Here is a 21,196-nt window from a genome sequence, read left to right as displayed (position 1 = left end):
AAATATCTCGAAGGAATGACTGATTTCTTAAAAAGTGAAGAATACTGTACTTTTTATAGCCTTAATTTTATTTGTTTTTATTAATATGTACTAAATTATATCATACATTTTATTACTACATTATATTTTATTATGTTTTATTTGCATTGTCATTTCGTAGAATCTCAAAGTAACAAACGATCCAAACAAAAAATACGAAAAGATACAAAGGGGACAAAAGCGTAAACTTCTCAAAGTGATCCGCTTCACTTCCTCGTCACGTTGTGTTCACCTCGCCAGGACTGACTGACTGACTGTTTTTGTGACGTGAAATATCACATCAAGAACAATAAACGAGAGAAGAAAAGAAATAAGAAACGTGAGAAATGCAGATGTACAGAAGAAAATGGAAAAAGAAAACAAAAAACACATTCTAGAAGTTCTAAAATTTGCAAAAAAAGGTGAGCAAGAACATAAAGAGTTGGTATCTTTTTCAAAACAATTATGTTTTTTTTTTCTTTTTTGAAAAAATAACAATGTAAGGTTCACAATTCCATTGTTTTTTTTTTTTTTTTTTTTTTTTTTTTTTTTTTTTTTTTTTTTTTTTTTTTTTTTTTTTTTTTTTTTTTTTTTTTTTTTTTTTTTTTTTTTTTTTTTTTTTTTTTTTTTTTTTTTTTTTTTTTTTTTTTTTTTTTTTTTTTTTTTTTTTTTTTTTTTTTTTTTTTTTTTTTTTTTTTTTTTTTTTTTTTTTTTTTTTTTTTTTTTTTTTTTTTTTTTTTTTTTTTTTTTTTTTTTTTTTTTTTTTTTTTTTTTTAAATAAAATATAACGAAAGTTATTTTTTTTTTTTTTTTTTTTTTTTTTTTAAAATTTTTTTTTTTTTTTTTTTTTTAAAAAGTGGGGAAAAAAAAAAAGGGGGGGGGGGGGGGAAAAAAAAAAACCCCTTTTTCTTTTTTTTTTTTTTTTCCTGAAACGCAATTGTCGTCTATGTGTTAATGGTTGAGTTATGAAGAAAAAAAGAACACGACTCTATCACGAACCACTACTATTTTCTTTTGAATTAACATATGTAATACGGATACTGATTTCCGAAGGGAAACAATCGGCTACGATTTCAGGATGTTATGTTCTTTGTCTTAAGGAATCTGCAATTGCGATACAGCCATGATGAGTGGGAGGAAATAAGTGCAAAGAGTTTCCGAGATAACCTCACTCGGAGAAACAAGGTGTTAAAAACAACTTTTTCCGGATGGGAGCAGCTAGTCATAAGAGTTTCGATGTAGAACATGCACTCAAGTGCAGATAACACTTTTTTTTTTCAGCATCAACAAAACTTCCCCTTGCAGCGCTCCATAGCGACACACAAGTTAAGTACTGTTCAAGATTTTAATAGCACCAATAAAGTTGTTTATTTTATAAATTTAATTATGAAAACAATTATTAATAATTCTCTATTTTTTAAATTCAAATTTAATAGTTTTTTTTCCAGTTTGAGAACACGTTGCCATAGTTAGTTGTTGTCTGGTTAATTTATGAAGAGAACTCCTTAAGAGACAAAATCAGAGGATATTGTTTTAGCCTTCCTTTTTCGGTTGTTCTCATTGTAGGAAAGGAAAGGAAGGTAGGAGTATAATCAGTTGAGTTCAAATTGGATTCATTAGTGTAAATAATGCAGTACTGTAGTCTCTTATATCTTTAAGTGATAACATAAAGTAGTGTGAATTAAAAAACGATTTGTTTTTGCGATTTCGGTACTATTTGCCACTCACACACTTCGAATTCGCATCCTAGGATTTTGTTTTTTTTTTATTTTGTGAGTATTGAGGATACAATATTCAACGTCGTATTTATTCCATCCGCATATATGACAATGACTCCAGCTAATACTTGATCCAGTTAATGAGTTAAAAATTCTTTTTACTCCATAGGGACAATTTAATAAGGACTCATTTATTTAATGTAGTAAAAAGTTATGGCGACAATTACTTTTAATTTTTTTTAGGTTCTATTTCAAAAAAAGGAGAAATTGTGCAGTTTTCTGGAACGAGTCTTGAACGATCATACAGCAGTTTCGTTAATAGAAAACAAAGTGAAGCATTTATGAGCGGAACGCCTACCGCCTGGGAATCTTCGGCCTACAATTTACTGACATCCACAGTGACCACCTGAAAAGATAATGAAACCTCAGGACCTGTGTGATCTAGGGCACAAGATAATTTCCATGCATCCAGAATTGTGAATTTCTCCTTCTTCCCCTCAATTAAAAAATTTACATAACTATAGTGAAAAGTGTGGAAACTGTAATTAATTGATAAGAATTAGGAATAAGAAAAGGAAAGGAAAAGAAAGGAAAAAAAATATAGAAAAGCGCACATGTTTAAATGTACGTGTGTGTTTTAGTACTTGTCAAAAAAAACCGAAAAAAAACGACGAGAAAACACGTGAACCCCGAGGTGGTAGGAAATTTTTCAGAAACGTAACACGGCCAAATGCAACATTTGCTCAATCGTAAATACATCAATTTTATCTCGACATAACGTGATGAAAAAAAGAAGGAAGAAAATCATTGTTTCTGCAAATCCAGAAAAAAAAACGTTTATATTCTTCATTCCAAAAAAAAGAACAAAATTGTTATACCACCTATTATATAGGGAAGAAGATTGCCCGAAAGGGAAATAATAATTGCCACAAGAATCAGAAGGTTCTTTCTCAGATTAAGTATGCACATTAAAAAGAATTAATTAAATTGCAATTAAATCGTCATCTTGTTGTAAAAAGAACGCGTATTAGTTTTTTTTTTGGAAGAAAATTGTACGGATACTGATTTTGTGATGAAAAAAAAAACAATTTTTGGACCGAGCTCGATAATTCGAGGTTAGCGGTGGAGTGAGTAATTCGAGTCGTCCTAACAGCTCCCAATAAATAAAAATTTGAAATTCTTGGCGCTATGCGGTACCTGGCAGATGAGGCCACAATGGAAAACAGATCCGTGTCATTCACGAGTAAACAACGAGAGGTAGAATATTCGTCATGACGGAACCTCACAACAGAAACTTCCTATGTAACACATGTTTGCAACAAGCATTCTTATAAGAATAGAATCTGCGTTGATAAATAATAAAGTTGGTCGGGAAATATTTTCATCGGGGGCCAAAGAAAAATCTATAGGACTAAAAAATTAAATTATAAAATAAAATAGCAAATTAAACAAAATTGCATTACATCACAAGCACTTGGAAACGGCAGACCTTTAACATCACGAAAACAGGTATTTTTGGAAGTCGTAAAGGAAAAACTTTGAAGTAATTATGGAATTAAAAATTAACATTAAGTAACAATAATGGAATTAAAGAAATTAATAGAATTACGATGAAACCGTTGTGTTTGATTTATTCTTCATTTTAATATCCGAATAGTTCCTTTAAATATTGGAGTGTAGTTATAATAAGTAATCTAAGGTAATCGAGTTGTAAGCTATGTACATAGGGTTAACACCACGGACAAAATTAAGGTGTTGAGTTCCGAATCTGGGATGGTATGGATTTCCGATGGCTAAAGACTATACGGGGTCGTAGATTGTGGGGAAGAGAGTGATTCTGTCCATTTCTTTCTAATCGCCGTAAAAAACGGGTCGGAAGATGCGGCGCGTGCACACGGCTGGCGCGCTCCAATCGAACTCGTCGTAGAAAACAGCGTCTCGGGACGCTCGAAACTCTTCAGGCTGGTTTCTTTTTTACGGCGATTAAGAAGAAACGAGCGGAATCCCACCCGTTTCTGCAATCTACGATCCCGTATAGTCGTTAACTATCGGAAATCCATATCACCGCAGATTCGTGGGGTGATACCTTTAAAATAATATCAACTAAATCTGACTAACTAATTAATTAATTAATGACAAAAACTACATTTTTTCGAATTTTAATGAGAATAATGCATTCTGTAGTGAATACCCAATCTTTATCTTGCTGTGCTCTCGCAGAGGATCCTCGATAGCGCTAGTTTATAATTAGAAAAGGAAGAAATTGAGAGAAAATTACAGTAATACTTGAGGAAAAATCCGTTCAACTCAACCAATAAACAGTAGATTTAGTGGAACTACGTAACACCATTCGTAGGGCCATAGGTCTGGGAATTTTCACCATCGCCCAATTTCAGGTGTTACAATGATAGTTGTATTTACATTAATAAAATTAATTACATTAATTAATGTATTAATACACATTAATTTCAAGAATCGATAGTTAATGTACAAAGAACAATTACTGGCTCTCGAACTCGCCTACAGAATAGCATCAGATCAGGAAAGTGCAAAAGTTTTGATAAGGAATCCAGACTTTACCTTGAGCTCAACGCTTAGAAGGAATATTCTGGAATAATTTAGATCTCAACATTATTTCAGCAAATTTTAGTAGAATAATAATAGAAGAGTTCGGAACAAATTTCTTAGGATGATAGAGAGAAAGGTAAAGCAACGACGGTTCGAGAATTTTCTGATGGTAATGAGGTCGGCGGTGACGGTGTTAAGCTCCAGTTCTTATAAAACCAAACAAAAATGTGTGAAATAAATCATTCACGCTTATGACTTTACTACAGAGATGAACAGTGTTTTTTACGAAGCAGAAAATATCGCATATCGCACAAAATCAAAACACCTCTGGATTATTTACGATAGAAAATAAGATTTGTTACTCAGAGTGGCTGACTATCCGGATAAATTGAGGGAACAGTTGAAGCATAGGCTAAGTGCATCATAAGACCAATTGGAATTTTCTCAGCAGGATTTGTTAGCCAAGCGATAAGAATTCTGTGAAGGACCGACTAACTACCGTAAGTGTTGTTCAAGTAGTTTTTTTTTTCTCGACAATTAAGCAAAGAATTATGTATTATTGATGAAATTAAGTGGCTTATCCGCTGGTTTTTTGTCACTCTCGAACAATTCACACAATAAAATAGCGCCTGTTTCAGTCTAAATTTAGATGAGTGTAGAAAACGGAGAAGATTTTTGGTCACTATGAAAAGGGTCAGTTGCTCGAGGCGGTGGCGGCCGTTGCAAGGGATCAGCAATGATACTAAGGGACCTATTCATCAATCCGTAGTTAATGGGATCTTGTAGAACGATCGCGATCTTTCTTTTTTCTTCCTCGACACGATGATCAGCGAGATTTTGTTGGCTCTAAATTCTAACAGCTTTTTTATATTAAAAAATGGTACTTAGATGGATAATGGAATGGAATAATTAAACTTATACTCTAAATTGGATAGTATAAACAGTATAAACATTGCAAAATATTAAGTACTTATTTGTTTATTCGAAAACACTCACAGGTGTTCCATAAATAAACAACAAAAAAAAGAAGAGGGCTTATAAGAACTTCACCTTAATTCTATACAGTAGAGTTAGCATATTTGTGAGTAGAAAGATCATCCCCCTGCTTCACAGAGCTAAGTATAATATTATATATATATATTATTCATTATTTATTCTATATTCAGAGACCCAGAGCTAAAAATATAAAAGAACACAAATTGTAGTTTTTTTACAATGTTAATATAAAAATTAACATAAAATTAAATCTGCATAAAAACCGAAAGCATCAGCTTATAAAGAAAGAAATGCTCCTTGGATATAACGTGCGCATAACTCAAGGGTTTTCTTTTCTTCTGTGCACAAGTTTGAATTAAAAAACCTCATTATTTATGCAAAAACTTGATAAATAGGTACATAAACCTGGGTCCTAAATGGAAATTAATCAACTAAATTCCAACATAAACATTATATGTAATTATCACTATTAAAATCATGAAAAGATTCAACTTGATTGCAGCAAAGAAGCAAAATGAACCAATGGTCAACTAGATTGCTCGGCTCACTGCATTTATGCTCATTTTCCTTAGAGGCATCACCACACGAATCTGAGGTGGTACGGATTTCAGGTGGAGTATTCGTATACGGCGAGGTAGATTATGGAGAGGGGGGTGATTCCGTCCATTTCTTCCTAATTGCCGTGAAAAAACGGCCTGGAAGATGCGGCGCGTGCACAAGGCTGACGCGCTCCAATCGAACTCTTTGTGGAAAATAGCGCGCCGGAACGCTCAAAGCCGTATCTTTCGGGCCGTTTTCTACGGCAATTAGGAAGAAATGGACGGAATCACCTCCCTCTCCGTAATCTCCCATCCCGTATACGAATACTCCACCTGAAATCCGTACCACCTAAGATTCGTGGGGTGATGCCTTTGAAGGAAACGAATGTCATGTATTGGATCATCACGTAAATGGTACTCGTTTATCAATAACAAATAAAGAAAAATTTTTTCCATGAATGACTGAGTTTTGGAAAAGGGGCAGTGAATGACTACTGGAAGGAAGGAAGAGGACTTTACAGAGATGAAAGGTTTTTTTTGCAGGTTTGACTAGTATAGATCAGGTTTTTTTATACATTCCTATCGTCTTCTAGAAAACACGCGAAAGTTGATGGATTAGACGTGGAGAAATTAGCAATTGTTCCATTTTTTTTGGACGTTTCTTTTCTACTTTCGAAATATGTCCATGCTAGAAAGCAGATTTTAATGTGAATTATATTATGGTCGTTTTTCAATGTTATATAAATGAAAATTGTGGATTTCTGTGCAAGCGTTGTCCTTTATGGTATAAGTAAAAAAAATTGTCGTGATTTAATTTGTAATTTGTAGTGCGAACGGAATTAGCAGCAAAATTAGAACTTTGACAAAAGAAGTTCAAGTTTTCGATTTCTTTTTTTCTATTTTTTTTCAACTCAATTTTTTCTCAGTTCAATATTTTGAAATCACCGGTGATAGTTCTTTAAATCACCGAAGATTACGAAGCGCTTATTCCGAGCATCTGCTTCTTCTTTTTCTGGATGGATCCAATTGAAGGAGGTTATAATAAAGAAAAAAAAACATGAAAATTTGTAAACCCTGCACATATTCATTGCCTTGAAATTGTTTACTTTAGAAATTGGCCCGTAGTCATTGTAAGAATACTGGCAAGCACGTGAATGATGAAAAATGTGTTGTTGCCAAATATTTTTCTGGATCTTTCCGCCCAATTTCGATATTGATAACTGTGAAAATGACAAATGTTAAGCAATTCAAGAGAAAGCCGGAATGTTGAGCGAAGTGTGTGTTTAAAGTGTTTGATACCAATTGAAAACAACCATACCTCATGATCCGATCATATGCGTTGGAGTTTTCCGGGATGTGAATCACGGCACCGTCTACAAACGTAACACACACATTACGTTAAGCATTAACAACGCCTGTTTTTTATGGGCCTAAAAAATCGGCACCAATCATAAACATAGTGGAACAGGTGACTCCTAAATAGAATGGAATGTGTTTCTCTCTTATGTGAACTGATCATATGATTGATTCCGTCACTTTTCCCGTTACAGATGTGGATCAGTAGACTATCGCTATACGACGACGTCGTCGGCGGTGGCGATTTCACTGTTATTGTCACTTCGAAACGACGTGAAGCTCGGTGCAGTTGCGTGGGCGGCTGCACTCGAAGCGGTGCGGTGGAGCGTATCGAGGGAGGAACTTTGCTAGCACCATTCCTCACTGCAGTTCGCGACGGTCTCCTTCGTCTCGAGCGCAGCCGCCTACGCAACTGCACTGAGCTTCGTGCCGTTTTAATCCGAGTAAAATAAGTATTCGTTGCGGCAACGATAATTGTGCTGGTCCCTACGCGATGACCAATTAACAGTCGGAATTTATTTAAAAAAAAAAACTGCCGTGACCAATGTTGGTGAATTAGGAATGCACATCTACGACCACACCGCGTTGATTATCAAAGATGCTGCCCGTGCCCCGTTCATGACCTGATTTCTTTGGATATTCTCGGGTGCACCTGAAACAGGTTTTATACAAAAGTGTATCTGGGTCTTATACGATAAAAATATAGAAATAGAGGTCCGTTGTAGCCACAGGGTCGAGGGTTCGAATCCGCTCTAGTGCAAACCAAGCTTTTCATCCCTCCAGAGTCGATAAATTGGTACCAGACTCGTCTGGGAGGATAAAAACACTGACTTGACCATCGGCTGGCCCCCGCAAGTCATTGTATAGGCCAACACGCGTTCCATAACCTCATCGATTTCGAATTCCAGTAAAACGCGTTGGCGCATCCCAAGTGGATTGATACGCCAGTGACTTTATCCTTTATTCTTTTTTTAATATAGAAATATAACAAAGAATATTCACACACCTAGGCGAGAGAATATGTCAAGGAAACCAAGTCGTACTTCGTTCCCGTCTGGTGAGAAAACACGATAATTTATACAATATCTAATAACCGAAAGTTATTGAAGGAGCACCGAGAAGTTTAAAATTGAAGGACAGGGAGCGCAGCATTTAATTTGCTCGCATTTAAACCTTTTTCTATTAATTTTCTTTGATTTTTAATTCATTTGAACAATAAATAGTTTGTTTAATCCCATTTGAAGGTCCAATGGAACTGTAGCGCGGTAGGACCCAATCTAGGAAGTAATTCACTGATATATAATAAGTATGTTACTTTGTTCCCTAATCTGAACAAAATCTCCTTTTTTTTAGCCGTCTTCACTGATTGTGACTGTACTACTTTATAGAAAGGGTCAACTGATGATCACCAAAAAATGGAATAAAATGAATGCTGATCAAATGATCAAAGTTATGACAGGATAAAATCAGCGCTGTTTCCGTCGAAGGTCAAATCATTAGCTGGGGTAGGTCTCATTTCTATTTTCTTTGGTTTAGCCATCGGTTCATTTACCTAAAATGAGATCTTTCTCTGAGCACTACGAAAAACAGGTTTGTTATGAGAAAACTCGTCTTGCGAAAACTTCGTAATGTTTCGTTGATGAGGAAGGAGGCAAGCAAAGTGCAACTCCCTTTCATCTCATACAGAAAACGTTTTGATGACTGTTTTTCAGCCTCCGTCAAGCTTAGCGAGCGCCTACTCTGATGCAACAGAAAGTCAATGGCTTCTCTCAACAGGTGAGAATATGCTGTGATCGGATGCTCTGCAAAAGAAGAACGCTTAGAGAAACGAGCGAAAACGAGCGGATTTTTTCCTCTAGCAGGAAAGACACCTGTACTTATGTTTACGAGGACAATAGCGATACGGCTCGGATTGGAGCAGGGTAGAGAACAGTACGCCCACGCAGTAGAAAGTGTGTTATTTGCTTCGGACGCATTGCAGTCATCCAGTGCCGAGGCGGAAACGCAAATCGAAACGATAGTATAATACGTTTAGCCTCATTAGATAAAGCTGAACTTTCACCAAAACTTCGGAAAACTGGCTGTCTTACGAGCGAGTAAAACGCGGTAGGCGTCGAACGGCGTTGAACGCTCACTTGAATAAGTGATGCTAGGAGTATCCCGCTTTACGCAAGTGAGAGAGGGGATTCTAAGTTCAGTCTTACGTCAGCTGTCGAAGCTCAGAGACGCTGCTGCTAAAGAAAGTAGAATTAGGTGGGCCAGACACGTGATGGGCTTCAACGACAATCGCTGGAGCAGAATTGTGAGTTAATGGAGACGATCCGATATCGAATGCACAGCAGGAAGTCCGCCGACTCGATGGTCAGAGCACAAATTGCTTTTGTGAGTACGACTCTAAGAGTACGACCATCGCGAGAGGAGAAGCCCTTGGGCAACCATGTGTTCGAACGGACATGAAAGTATTACTGGAGTCTGCTAGAGCAAATCGACGGACAGCGAGAGCACAGGTTATGCATGTAGTACCATGGCCCCTTACCATGGTCGTGCGGTACTTTCACTACCAAATCGTGTGCAAACGGCTACAATAATTGAGATCTGACGGCTCATTCAAGCTTTAATTAGTAGTCTTAGAAGCGGAGAATTATCGGATGGTTATTCATATCGAGATCCTGTCTTTTCGATTAATTTTAGTTCATCGTTGATTATATTAAGGTTAAATGTTTTTCTTCTCAGTAAAAGCGGTGTCCCCTGGGAAGAAAATCAATATTTACTATCTAAAAGAGTTTCAAGGATAGTCTGTCAAATGGCTGTTAGGAGCTACACGAATTCGTCTATGGTGAATGCGTTACTTAAAGGCATCACCCCACGAATCTGGTGTGGTACGGGTTTCAGGTGAACTATGCCTAAACGGGGTCGTAGATTGTGGGGAAGAGCATGATTTCGTCCATTTCTCCCTGTGTCAGTGGATACGGGCGACCCCAGAATGCTGTTTCTTATGACGGCTTCTGCTGCAATGCGCAACGTTTGCACACCTTCCCGCTCAGCTCAGCCTGCGATTCGTCGAAAACCTACTCGGACGAATCGCAGGCGTGCTGGGGGGCAATGTTTGCGCATTTCAGCAGAAGCCGTCGCAAGAAACAGTTCCAGGATCGTCCATTTCCACTGATACAGGGGGAAATGGACGAAATCACCCTCTCATCCACAATCTACGACCCCGTATAGGCATAACCCAACTGAAACCCGTACCAGCCCAGATTCGTGGGGTGATGCCTTTAAAGGCAGCATACCATGAATCTGCTGAGGTGGTGCGGATTTCAGGTGGAGTGTCCGTATACGAGTCGTAGATTATGGAGACCGGGGTGGTTCCGCTCATCTCTTCCTGCATCACTGCAAACAGCCGCCTCCAGAATATTCTGTTTTGTACGATGCCATCTATTGCAACGCTCCACCCCTTGCGCTGCCTCCGCCTTGCGATTCGTCAAAAATCAATGCGGACTGCTCCAATAGGCAGAAAGGACGCTACGCGTGCAAGTGTGGCGCGCTGCAATAGGAGGCATAGTACAAAACAGCATTCTGGAGGCGTCTGTTTGCAGTGATTCAGGGAGAGATGAGCGGAACCACCCCGGTCTCCATAATCTACGACCCTGTATACGGATACTCCACCTGAAATCCGTACCACCTCAGATTTCTGGGGTGAGGCATTTAAACTGAGTGTCCTCAGAAAAAACGCTGACGTGACCACCTGCTGGCCCCCGCAAGTCATTGTATAGATCAACACGCGTTCCAAAACTTTTACGATTACGAACTGCAAGGAAACGCGTTGCTTCATTCTGGGTAAAATGTTGGCTTCATCGTCTTCTTCAACTCTGCAATGTCAAGATTCAGGGAGCGTTGAACCTGGGACATACTTTATCCTTTATCCTTTTAATTTACTACCTACTCTATTAATTTAGTTCTTCATTCCAGAATCTAGATCTACGGAGGAGAAAACTTTAGTATGGATGGATATTGAGGCTACCGTACCAATGATTGGGAAAAGCGCAAAGGCACGAAGAAAATCCGTGTTGCGAAAAGGTGATGAGAAAAAAAAGTGAAGTTAAAACTGAGGACAAGTGTCGAAATCAACTGATTTAGTATCCGGTGTGGCTTTACCACGTGAAGTGCTCGCAATTATGGGCAGCAGCGGTGCCGGGAAAACAACTCTAATGAATATACTTGCTTTTCAAAGCAGTAAAGAGGTCGAAGTGAGTACGGTATCGGCTAAAGTCATAGTTATACTAAATAGTAATGTGGGTTTTAGTGCAATGGTGTTGTAATGTTAAATGGAAAACCTATGACAAAGCATGAAATGCGAAGCATCTCCGCTTATGTTCAACAGATTGATCTATTCTGTGGGACATTAACAGTTAAAGAACAGCTCACCTACTCAGTAAGTGGTTCCAGAAAGGTTTTTTTCTACAATTGTGACTTGATTGTGTTTACATTTCCTTTTGTATAAAAGGATAAAAGGGATAAACCCCCCCGTCGCGTCAATCCACTTGGGATTTCTTACCGCGCAATTCGTGATCGTTGGGGTTTTGAAACGGGTGTGAATGACAATGACTTCCGAGACGATGATCAAGTCAGTGTTTTTATCCTCTCAGAGGACTTTGGTTGCGATTTATCGACACCGAAGCGATGAAAGGCTTGGTTGGCGCTAGAGCTGTTTCGAACCATCGACCATGCGACCACAACGGACTGTTACCTTACCACACTCTCCCCTTGCTTTGTAAATGAATTGGAAAAGAAGAAAAGGATAAAGTGTCCGGCGTTAATCAATCCGCTTAGGATGCGCCACCACGTTCATTTCAATTCAGAATCGTTTGGGGTTTACGAACGTGTAACTGGCCTATACAATGACTTGCGGGTGCTAGTCGATATATCAAGTTAGTGTTTTTATCCTCTCAGTCAACCCTGGAACCAATTTATCGAACCCCGTGAAATGAAAAGCTTAGTTGGCTCAAGGGCGGTTTTGAACCATCGATCGTGCGGTCACAGCGGAACCTCTTACCGACTGCGCTGCACCCATCTTCACTGGCTGAGATCTCAAGAAACCTACTTAGGTAACCCTTACTATTTAGCTATTATCGACCGAGTAGTCGCAGCGGAACATCTCAGAGTAACATTAAACAGTTACCGCGGCATTAAATACTGTAGAAATCAAAAAAAAAATTCTGTGCGTAACTCTTCATAGAAATCTTCGCTGTTTTTACTTTGTTTTTATTTTTCTGCCGAATACTACGCAAACACAGAAATGAGCAAGTAAAAAATTACCTGTTAACGTTAGAAAAATATTTAGGCATTACTTAGAATGGGCAGTGAACACTCGTACAAGGAAAAGATGGAGAAAGTTGAAGAAGTGATTAAGGATATGAATCTTGGCGAATGCAAAAATTCTCTCATTGGAATTCCTAATCGTAGAAAAGGGATATCCGTAGGCGAAAAGAAACGACTTGCATTTGCCAGCGAAGTTAGTCTTTTTTTTCGATACTTGATAGGAATTATTACGTTGTTCTTATTTTCCTTTAATTAGCTGAGAATTAAAACTGTTTTTCTCTGAGAAAACGCCGGCTGTAGTGATGTTTGACATAATTTTTCTTATTATTTTTGGATTCTTCCGTCACTTTTTAGGATTTGGTGACGGTTGTCGCAGATGTAATATGAATTTGTTAGTTGATTTATCCTCTTTTTAGAGAAATTAGTCAAAAATTATTCTTCCAGATTTTGACAGATCCCGCAATATTGTTCTGCGATGAGCCTACAAGCGGATTGGATGCATTTATGGCACATCAGGTAATAAAAAGGTTTTAAAAGACATAAAAGTAACCGGATATGATTAGAGTTTTTGGAAAAAGGGCTACATTCAGGGAATCTAAAACAAGTATTGTTAGTGTTACGCTTAGCGGCAGTTTTCCATAACCAAAGATGCTAATCTCACAAAACAATGAATCCAAAATAAATTTTGTTCAATTTTCGCTTTTCAAACTTTTTTTTGCTTATAACATCTTCGAAACTTATTTAGACACTGTCAAAATCAAGAAAATAGCTAGGTCTTCTTTTCGAATAGGTTTTTATATTTTTTTTTAGATTTTTTCGGAATTGCGACATTGTTTTATTGAACCGATTATTTTTCTTTTGATGCCACCGTAGAAAATAGTATTTAGGTTGTCACAGCTCTGCGTATAATGTCCGAAAAAGGTAAAACGGTAGTTACCGTAATACATCAGCCTGGTAGCCAAATTTTCAATATGTTTGACAGGTTGTTAGAAATACTCTTCTTGTTTTCAACTTCAATTCTCTTTTGGTTCCTGTCGGGAATAAGTCGTTATTTAAGAGTTTGTTTTATGGCGCTTGGAAAAACTGCCTTTCATGGAACAGTGAAAGATTTAATAAAGTTTTTCGCTAGGTTAGATCCGGAATTTTTTCTACGCACCATCTGTGTAAGAGCGAAATTTCCGAGATTTCAGCCTTGGCGATCCCACTCTACGGGTCCCAGAGTCTTATAATCCAGCCGATCATGTGATAGCAAAATTATCGGTGTCCGAAGATACGTCGGATGAGGATGAGGAGCGTGTTCAGGTAGATGAGATCTAAATGTTTGTAGAGCTGCAGTTGTATTTATTCAATCGATATTTTTTTGTGTGTGTTTTCAGTACATCACTGAAAAGTTCCATGACAGTATTACGGGTGCCGAACTTAGGCACCTTATTGAAGTTGGATCCACAAAGTTGGAGAGTAATGAAGACGAAGAAACTGAAAAACACAGGGGAAAGTGAGCGTACTACATGTTTTTCCGTTTATTTCACCAGATAAGAATAGAACAGCAATAGAATAGGAAATCTGATTTTTGTGCAATTCACTCCCTTTCAAAGTTGTTTTTTTTTTGTTTGGGTACATAAAACTGAGGAACAAATGAGATAATAAAGATATAAAAATATCGTTGTGGCAATAAAGTACGTAAAGGATGAAGTATCCGAAGCGTTAATCAGTCCGCTTGGGATAGGCCAACGCGTTCACTTCAATTAAAAATTGTTTGAAGTTTGTTGTTGTTGTTGTTGTTGCTTGTATTGTTTGAAGTTGAACTACCCTATATTGTGACTTGCGGAGGCTATCCGATGTGTTACGTCAGTGTATTTATCTTCCGGACATATCTGTTACGAGTTTAGCGACCCTGGCTAAAGTCTTGTTTGGCTCAAAGTCGATTTCGAACCATCAACCGATTAAGTCGTCGTAGTGGAACCTCTTACTGACTGCGGTACACCCTCCCAATGCTGTGGCACTGCATTTTACTCTTTTATTTTTCGCTGCTTTTCACTATCACTAGAAACGAAATTGCAAAGAATAACGAAAACCAGAGATTATTTTTGTCTTTTTAGCTATCCTGCCTCCATTTTCGTTCAAATGAACGTCTTATTCCGAAGAGCATTTCTTACGACTATAAGAGATCCAGTTCTGTTACAAGTTCGAATACTTCAGGTTGTGGTGAGTGCGTAAAATAATTTACTGTGAATTACACCGTATTCATTGAACTGAGTTACACTCACGCGCTGCATCTACAAGCAAGCACTAATTGAAGATATATAAAACATCCAAATAAGGGAGTTGGTAGTAATGGACTGGAGGTCTCGGCATCGCAATGGCAGTTCCTGCGAATGAGATCGGATAGATGGTAATGGCAAGATGGATTGGTCCCGGTAGCACCTCCATCAACTATAATCCGACTGGTGTGACGATAGGAAATGCATCATTTAGTTCACGATCCAGGAGAGTAAAGTCGTGTCAAAACCATATGGTAAAGATGCTGAGGTGGGTTGCGCACAGTTGCGCTCGAAGCAGCGCGATGGGACCCTCGTTCAGCTCCGCTGCCCGAATGGGACTAGCGACGGTTTTACAGCGATTCACAACCGCCTACGCAACGTCACCAGATCGCTTTAACCCAAGACCGTACAGCGGTATAGATGGCAGCTGCAGCACCGTCGTATGTCGCTGTGACCGTGATCTAAAGTCGCCTACAATCATGTGTCTCTAGGCGAAATATGTAAATAAATATATTTATAGATATAATAATATAAATATACGAATATAAGCTATGTAAAATATATAGACGTATATAAAATACATCGAAATAAATAAATATAAATATATATTCATAGGCTTTGGAGCGACATCAGTTCGTTTTTCTTCCAAGACTAAGGTTTTTTATATAACTTTTAACCGTAAATAATTACTGATTTTTCAGATTACCTCAGTGGCAATCGGGATTGTGAACTTCCAAACTGAGGTCTACGGACCATCTATTCAGAATTTAGAAGGTGTCATGTACAATTGCGTCCGTGACATGTCATTTTTGTTCTTTTACCCTTCTATTAATGTAAGTTGTATGAGTTCTGGGAGCAATTGTTCCAAAAGAAAAAATCCTTCGAAGACGGTTGCTTCGTTTTCTTCTGGAACTTTAGGTTATCACAAGTGAGTTACCTGTGTTTTTGCGTGAATCTAAGGCTAGGATCTACTCACCTGAAGCTTACTTTATATCAAAATCATTGGCGGAGGTCTGTACACTACTAAACACTTGTTCTTTTTATCATATTTCTATCATGTTTGCTTAGGCGGGGCGGGTATAGTGTAACGGTTAGAGTTTCCGCTTCCTGCACGATCGATCGGAAGTTTGAATCCGCCCTAGTGCCCACCAAGCCCTTCATCCCCCGGGCTCGATTGGGCACATCGGCTAGCCTTAGTACGTAATTGTATAGGGGAGTACTCGTTCGTAAACCTCAAACGATTCTGAATTGAAGTGAAAGTGGGGGCGCATCCAGAGCAGTCTGATTGACGCCAGAAACTTTGTCCTTTATCCTTATTTGCTTAGGATTAGGAGTTTTTTGATCATATTTCTAGCAGCAAAACGAAACCTAAATTGAAATCTACTACGGTAAAAGAAAACTCTTTCAGATGCCTCAGTACATTGTACTTCCATTGATCTACTCGGCGATTCTTTATTGGATGACAGGTTAGCCGATGGCATTCGACATCATTCGACCTAGCACTAAGATCAGTCACGAGCTACTGGATTGAGATCTGGTAGCACATGTGGTTTTTTTAGGCCTAGCACCCACTGCAAGACAATTCATTATTTTCTCACTCGCAAATGTTTTTCAGTCGTTGAATGCTATTTCAATAGGTGAGACGATTTTATGGGCAACGCTCTTTCGGGGAAAAAGGAGTTAGAAACGAGCACCCAGCGGTCAGAGGAGTGCACACGCAACGCATCGAAAGCACGTGGTCCCAGTTGAAAGTTGAAATTCGCTTCTGTCCTTCGTACTTAAAGGCGACCTATGGGACAATCATTTCTACGAAGTTATAACGGAAGTGGAAGTTCAATAGCGAACTTCTAGAGCCCCACGAGATCTGGAGGCAGATCATCGCGAAGTACCCTGTTTCTTGACTGACTTCATAACTCAACGAATTTCATAAGGGCTAAACATATTTAAAAGCATCACCCCACAAATCTGAGGTGGTACGGATTTCAAGAGGAGTATTCGTGTATGGGATCGTAGATTATGGAGAGAAGGGCGATTCCCTCTATTTCTTCCTAATTGCCGTAAAAAACAGCCCGGACGATACGGCTACGAGCGTTCCCGCGCGCTACTTTCTACAACGAGTTCGATTGGAGCGCACCAGCCTTGCGCACACGCCGCATCTTTCGGGCCGTTTTTTTTAACGGCAATTAGCAAGAAATGGACGGAATCATTCTCGTCCCCATAATCTACTATGCCGTATACGAATACTCCACCTAAAATCCGTACCACCTCAGACTCGTGGGGTGATGCCTTTAACGTAACACCTCTCCACCTTAGGGCCACAATCTTGTGAATAGAAATTTCTTATAATAAAATAATATAAAACTCCTATAATTGCTTTCTTAATTCCTATAGTATAAAACTCAAAAATATGAAAAAAGAATCTGTAGGTAAAAGTTGTTGCACGCGAAAAACTTTTAATGTTGACAAAAATTATATTTGGTCAGTTAAGGTAATTATTCTAATTGACGGAATTGTTAACTCCTCTAACCTTGTTCAGCGGCTCGGACCTTAAATACAGCATACCAAAAATCGGACGCAGTGAAGGAATCCGCTGAATAAGTTGGAGATGCGGTTGCAGATTGCGGGATCTGTGGTGGCTCCGCTCATCTCTCCATAATCAGCAGCATATTCATTGGTTTCACTCAGCTAAGCTGATGAAAAGACATAATCGACTTTCGACCGCTAGCACCTTCACGCGGCGCGTGCGGAAGGGTGACGCGTTGCGACGGGAATCGTCGCGCAAGACGACGTCTTCTGTGATTTTTTACGATAACTAGGTAATTACAGGCGGATCAACAAAATCAACCAACAAAAGCAAGGAGTTTGGGCGGTTCGACAATGTACCGCCCAAACTCCTTGCTTTCGTTGGTGGTTCGCACCACGTTAGATTCGTGGTAAGCTGCCTTAAAGAAACTTGCATAGGTAGCCGTTACAATCATCTTTTGGGTGCCATCTGAACTCTTTTTTCCCTGCTTCTTTTTTTTTTCAAGAACAACAAACAAATATGTGGAATTTCATTCCTTTCATCCAAATATTTCACTCTAGGATATGCTTCCGGATGTGTTTTTGGCGACGAAGGCCTCGCAATCACAGCAATGTCTGGATTTATGCAAGCGATGCTTGTTTTTGGTGGATTCTACATTAATATTCATAACATACCGATGTGGATGAGACCATTTTCTGCTCTGTCATTTTTCAAGTACAGTTTTGAGGCGTTGCAAATCAATCAATGGGAAGATGTATGAATTTACTGAATTTTCATCAATCTGGGAAATTAGAACGGTATCGGATATTTCCAGGTGACTTACATTCGAGGATGCACAGGTCTACTAAGTACAGGAAACAATACCGTATACTGTCCCAGTGAGACCGGAAAAGGTTTGTTCTCGGTTTCGATGTCAGTGTCCGACGAAGTCTGCTGCACCACCTTCGCGTGTTTTAAGCACTGCCCAACTTTTCACTGAATTTCAGCAATTTTTTTTGCCAGCGCAGTCATATCTCGATGTTTTTTTTTGTTAAATTTGTAATCCAGCATGAATTGCGATGATAAGGATTTGTAGTGTAAACTCGCTAAATCTTGTCTTGCACTCAAACCCGGACAAACCCATGCCTTTGAAAGGATCTCTCAAAACCGACAGGAGCATTGCAGATTTACAAACAGAAAAATAAAACTAACAAATAAATCAATCATCAAATTATGGAATATGTGTTATACAGCCTAACTGATAGAAAAAAATACTCATTGAAAGTAATACACCAAATACTGCGTAAGCTATAAAGTTGATAGCGCGGACGAGTCGATTTTTATCCTCTGAGGCAAGTCTGGTACCAATTTATCGTCTGCGAATGCTAGAAAGGCTTGGCTGGCTGCTGGCTCTGAGGCGGTTTCGAACCATGGACCATACAGTCGCAGCGGAATCTCTTACCTATTGCGCTACACCCTTCCGCCATTAGAAAGCATGCTAAGTTAGTCTGAAACTTTCTTCTTCACACGAGGTTGGATTTAGAATACTATTAAAAGAATAGAGAAGAACCAAATTAAAAGGAATATATAATCTAACGCATTGATCCCAAATCAAAAGATCTTTCAATTGATTCTCACTAATCCTCCAGAGAAATATGGGATTACGTTGACTTTCGTTTCTTTGCGAGACATCGCAGAATAATTGGGATGTCTTTAATACATATCTTTAATTTTTAATAATGTATACTATTGTGCTATAGTAGTTCCAACAACCCTGTACCTCTATAGTTCTTGTGGGGCGAACGATGCGGACAGAAACAGATGAGAGGGGAATTTTGCAAGGTTTTTGATAAAAAGAGCAGTTTTTCCCATTGATATTACTATTACAGTGAACCTTTTGTATTAATTTCCTTAAAAATGTAAGAATCAGCAATTGCTCAAGAAAATATAATAAAATAATTGCTATTTTATGGATTGCTATTCCAAACTTCAAAGATTTTTAAATTAATTCTCAAGCTTTTAATTTTAAACTTTTCAGGTCTCCTACGTAAACGTGGAATGGAAGGACCACTTATTTTGAATATCTTGCTATTAATCTTCTTCATAGTAATGTATCGTGTAATAGGTCTTATCGCACTGATATTGCGAACAAGATTTTCCTAAAATATACAAAAAATCTATGGAAATTTAAAAAAAAGAAGAAGAAAAACAAGACATAACTTATCATAAACTTCAATACTCGTAGATATTTATCGATCCGATCAATAAATTTTTGTACCTGGGAGAACTTACAGAAAATTTATAGCCTATTTGCAATTTCTCGGGATTAATTATTTAGAAAAGAAAACCACGTATCTGTTCTACAAGATGGAATAAGTACAACTATCATTTACTAAAAGTGCATTCACTCAAAATTAATGATAATAGTACTAGTGGTTAATTGTAATGTTTAACGTCAGACGGACGGCGACACCAGGATCCCCTAATTGTACGCTATATAAGCACTTTTAACGTGAATTCCATGTATTTATGCAGTTTTTTTTAAAAGAGTTGTACTATGAAAAGTTCAATTCAACTCGAGTTATATGGTACGTACCAACTCTCTAATCACCAACTGGAACTGTAGCGGATACTGTAACGGTCATCTGATAACGAGCAGTACGCAATACGCGAACGTTTTCTAGGACTCGATTATTTACGAACTAATTTTTCATTTTCTATTCAAAGTGGGAATAGAGAACTATCTCTAATATAATAGTTGCGGTAAATAGTTAAAGTTAAGTTAAAGTTAAGTTAAAGTTAAAGTTAAAGAGTCTAAGTAAATAGATAAATACGGTAAAACGTGGGAAAAACTCTTACAAAACACTTTAACTTGCTTAAACTTTTAGAAATAAGTACAAAACGCCATTCTAAGTATGCCATGCCTAAATCTCATAAAATGCCAGGAAAAATTGCTCTTTTTTTAGTTTTGTTGTTGTTTTTTGAAAGATGATTTATCATTTAAGACGATTTAATTAAGGGAGCAATTCACCCTATCAATATTACTTTAACAGTACCCTCTGTACTATCAATGAGATTTAACAATGAAATTAATCGACTGTTAATTCAAACAAAATAAACACATCTTTCCAGATTTCTATTGTTATTTGGATTTATTTTTCTAATTCTGTGTGTTTTGCTCAAAAGCCATGGCGGATGGAATAGGAATTCTACGTACGTTTCGTGCAAATTTCTTCTATAATTAGGTTACGCGGTAGTAAGAGCTCAGGAATACTAATGAACACTAGTACAATTGACATGATTGATATTGAGGAGAAAAGCGTACACACTCGTTGAAAACAAGATATATCAAAATTATATATATATATATATATATATATATATATATATATATATATGTATTAAATTGTAATAATGTTATTAATATATAATGTGAAAGCAAGATTTTTCACGGAATAGTAATAAAACAGAAAAGAACCAAAAAATCCACTGATTGTTATTTTGTATTATAATGAGCTTATTCTATCGTATCGTTTGTGTGTTCCAGAAGTTCCAGAAGGCAGTATAAGACAACGTAAAATGAGGTGAGCGGGGTCCCACAGCGTTAGATATAGTCGGATCAAAGCGCAACATGAAGCACAGTGCATTTGCGTAAGCGGTGGCGCACGAAAGGGAGGGATAGCGGTCGGAATCGAGGTGGGACCATCGCGAACTGCAGTAATGAACGGTGGTATTGAGGCATTTCTCGTACGAACCTAACCGCTACCGTCTACTGCATCGCTTCGAGCGCAACCGCTTGGCGCAACCACTGCACCCTGCTTCATGTCGTTTTGACTCCACTATAGGTGTATCTAGAAACGGTAAAATGAGGCCAGAGGGATCCTATGGCATTGAGGTAGTGCGCCGACATCAGAAAGCGGT

The 21,196-nt window shown here is 38.0% G+C and overlaps 2 protein-coding genes across 3 annotated transcripts; both read left to right on the top strand.

Moving 5' to 3' along the window:
• Positions 1-7,389: 7,389 nt before the first annotated feature.
• RB195_020344 (uncharacterized protein) lies at positions 7,390-7,647 on the top strand (the record flags this gene model as incomplete). The annotated part of the gene is made up of 1 exon (XM_064188599.1): positions 7,390-7,647. One exon carries the CDS (start codon positions 7,390-7,392, stop codon positions 7,645-7,647), a length of 258 nt encoding a protein of 85 aa, XP_064044480.1.
• A 1,105-nt stretch (positions 7,648-8,752) lies between these two features.
• RB195_020343 (uncharacterized protein) lies at positions 8,753-19,438 on the top strand (the record flags this gene model as incomplete). Of its 2 annotated transcripts, XM_064188597.1 has the most annotated exons (19): positions 8,753-8,785; positions 8,908-8,971; positions 11,162-11,269; positions 11,330-11,439; positions 11,496-11,624; positions 12,534-12,704; positions 12,956-13,027; positions 13,399-13,493; positions 13,569-13,640; positions 13,702-13,813; positions 13,888-14,006; positions 14,611-14,716; positions 15,474-15,605; positions 15,691-15,783; positions 16,181-16,238; positions 16,332-16,409; positions 17,857-18,050; positions 18,111-18,189; positions 19,314-19,438. In XM_064188597.1, the coding sequence occupies 19 exons, from the start codon at positions 8,753-8,755 to the stop codon at positions 19,436-19,438; spliced, it is 1,950 nt and encodes a 649-aa protein (XP_064044479.1). The 2 variants fall into 2 exon arrangements, with proteins under 2 accessions (XP_064044479.1, XP_064044478.1); XM_064188598.1 differs by lacking the exon at positions 15,691-15,783 and having other exon boundaries at positions 15,474-15,563.
• Positions 19,439-21,196: the final 1,758 nt, after the last annotated feature.

This window comes from Necator americanus, chromosome II (genome assembly GCF_031761385.1).
Source record: "Necator americanus strain Aroian chromosome II, whole genome shotgun sequence".
Taxonomy (NCBI): Eukaryota; Metazoa; Nematoda; class Chromadorea; order Rhabditida; family Ancylostomatidae; genus Necator; species Necator americanus.
The sequence above is the reverse complement of the archived record's forward strand: the minus strand, read 5'-3'. Positions and strand labels throughout refer to the sequence as shown.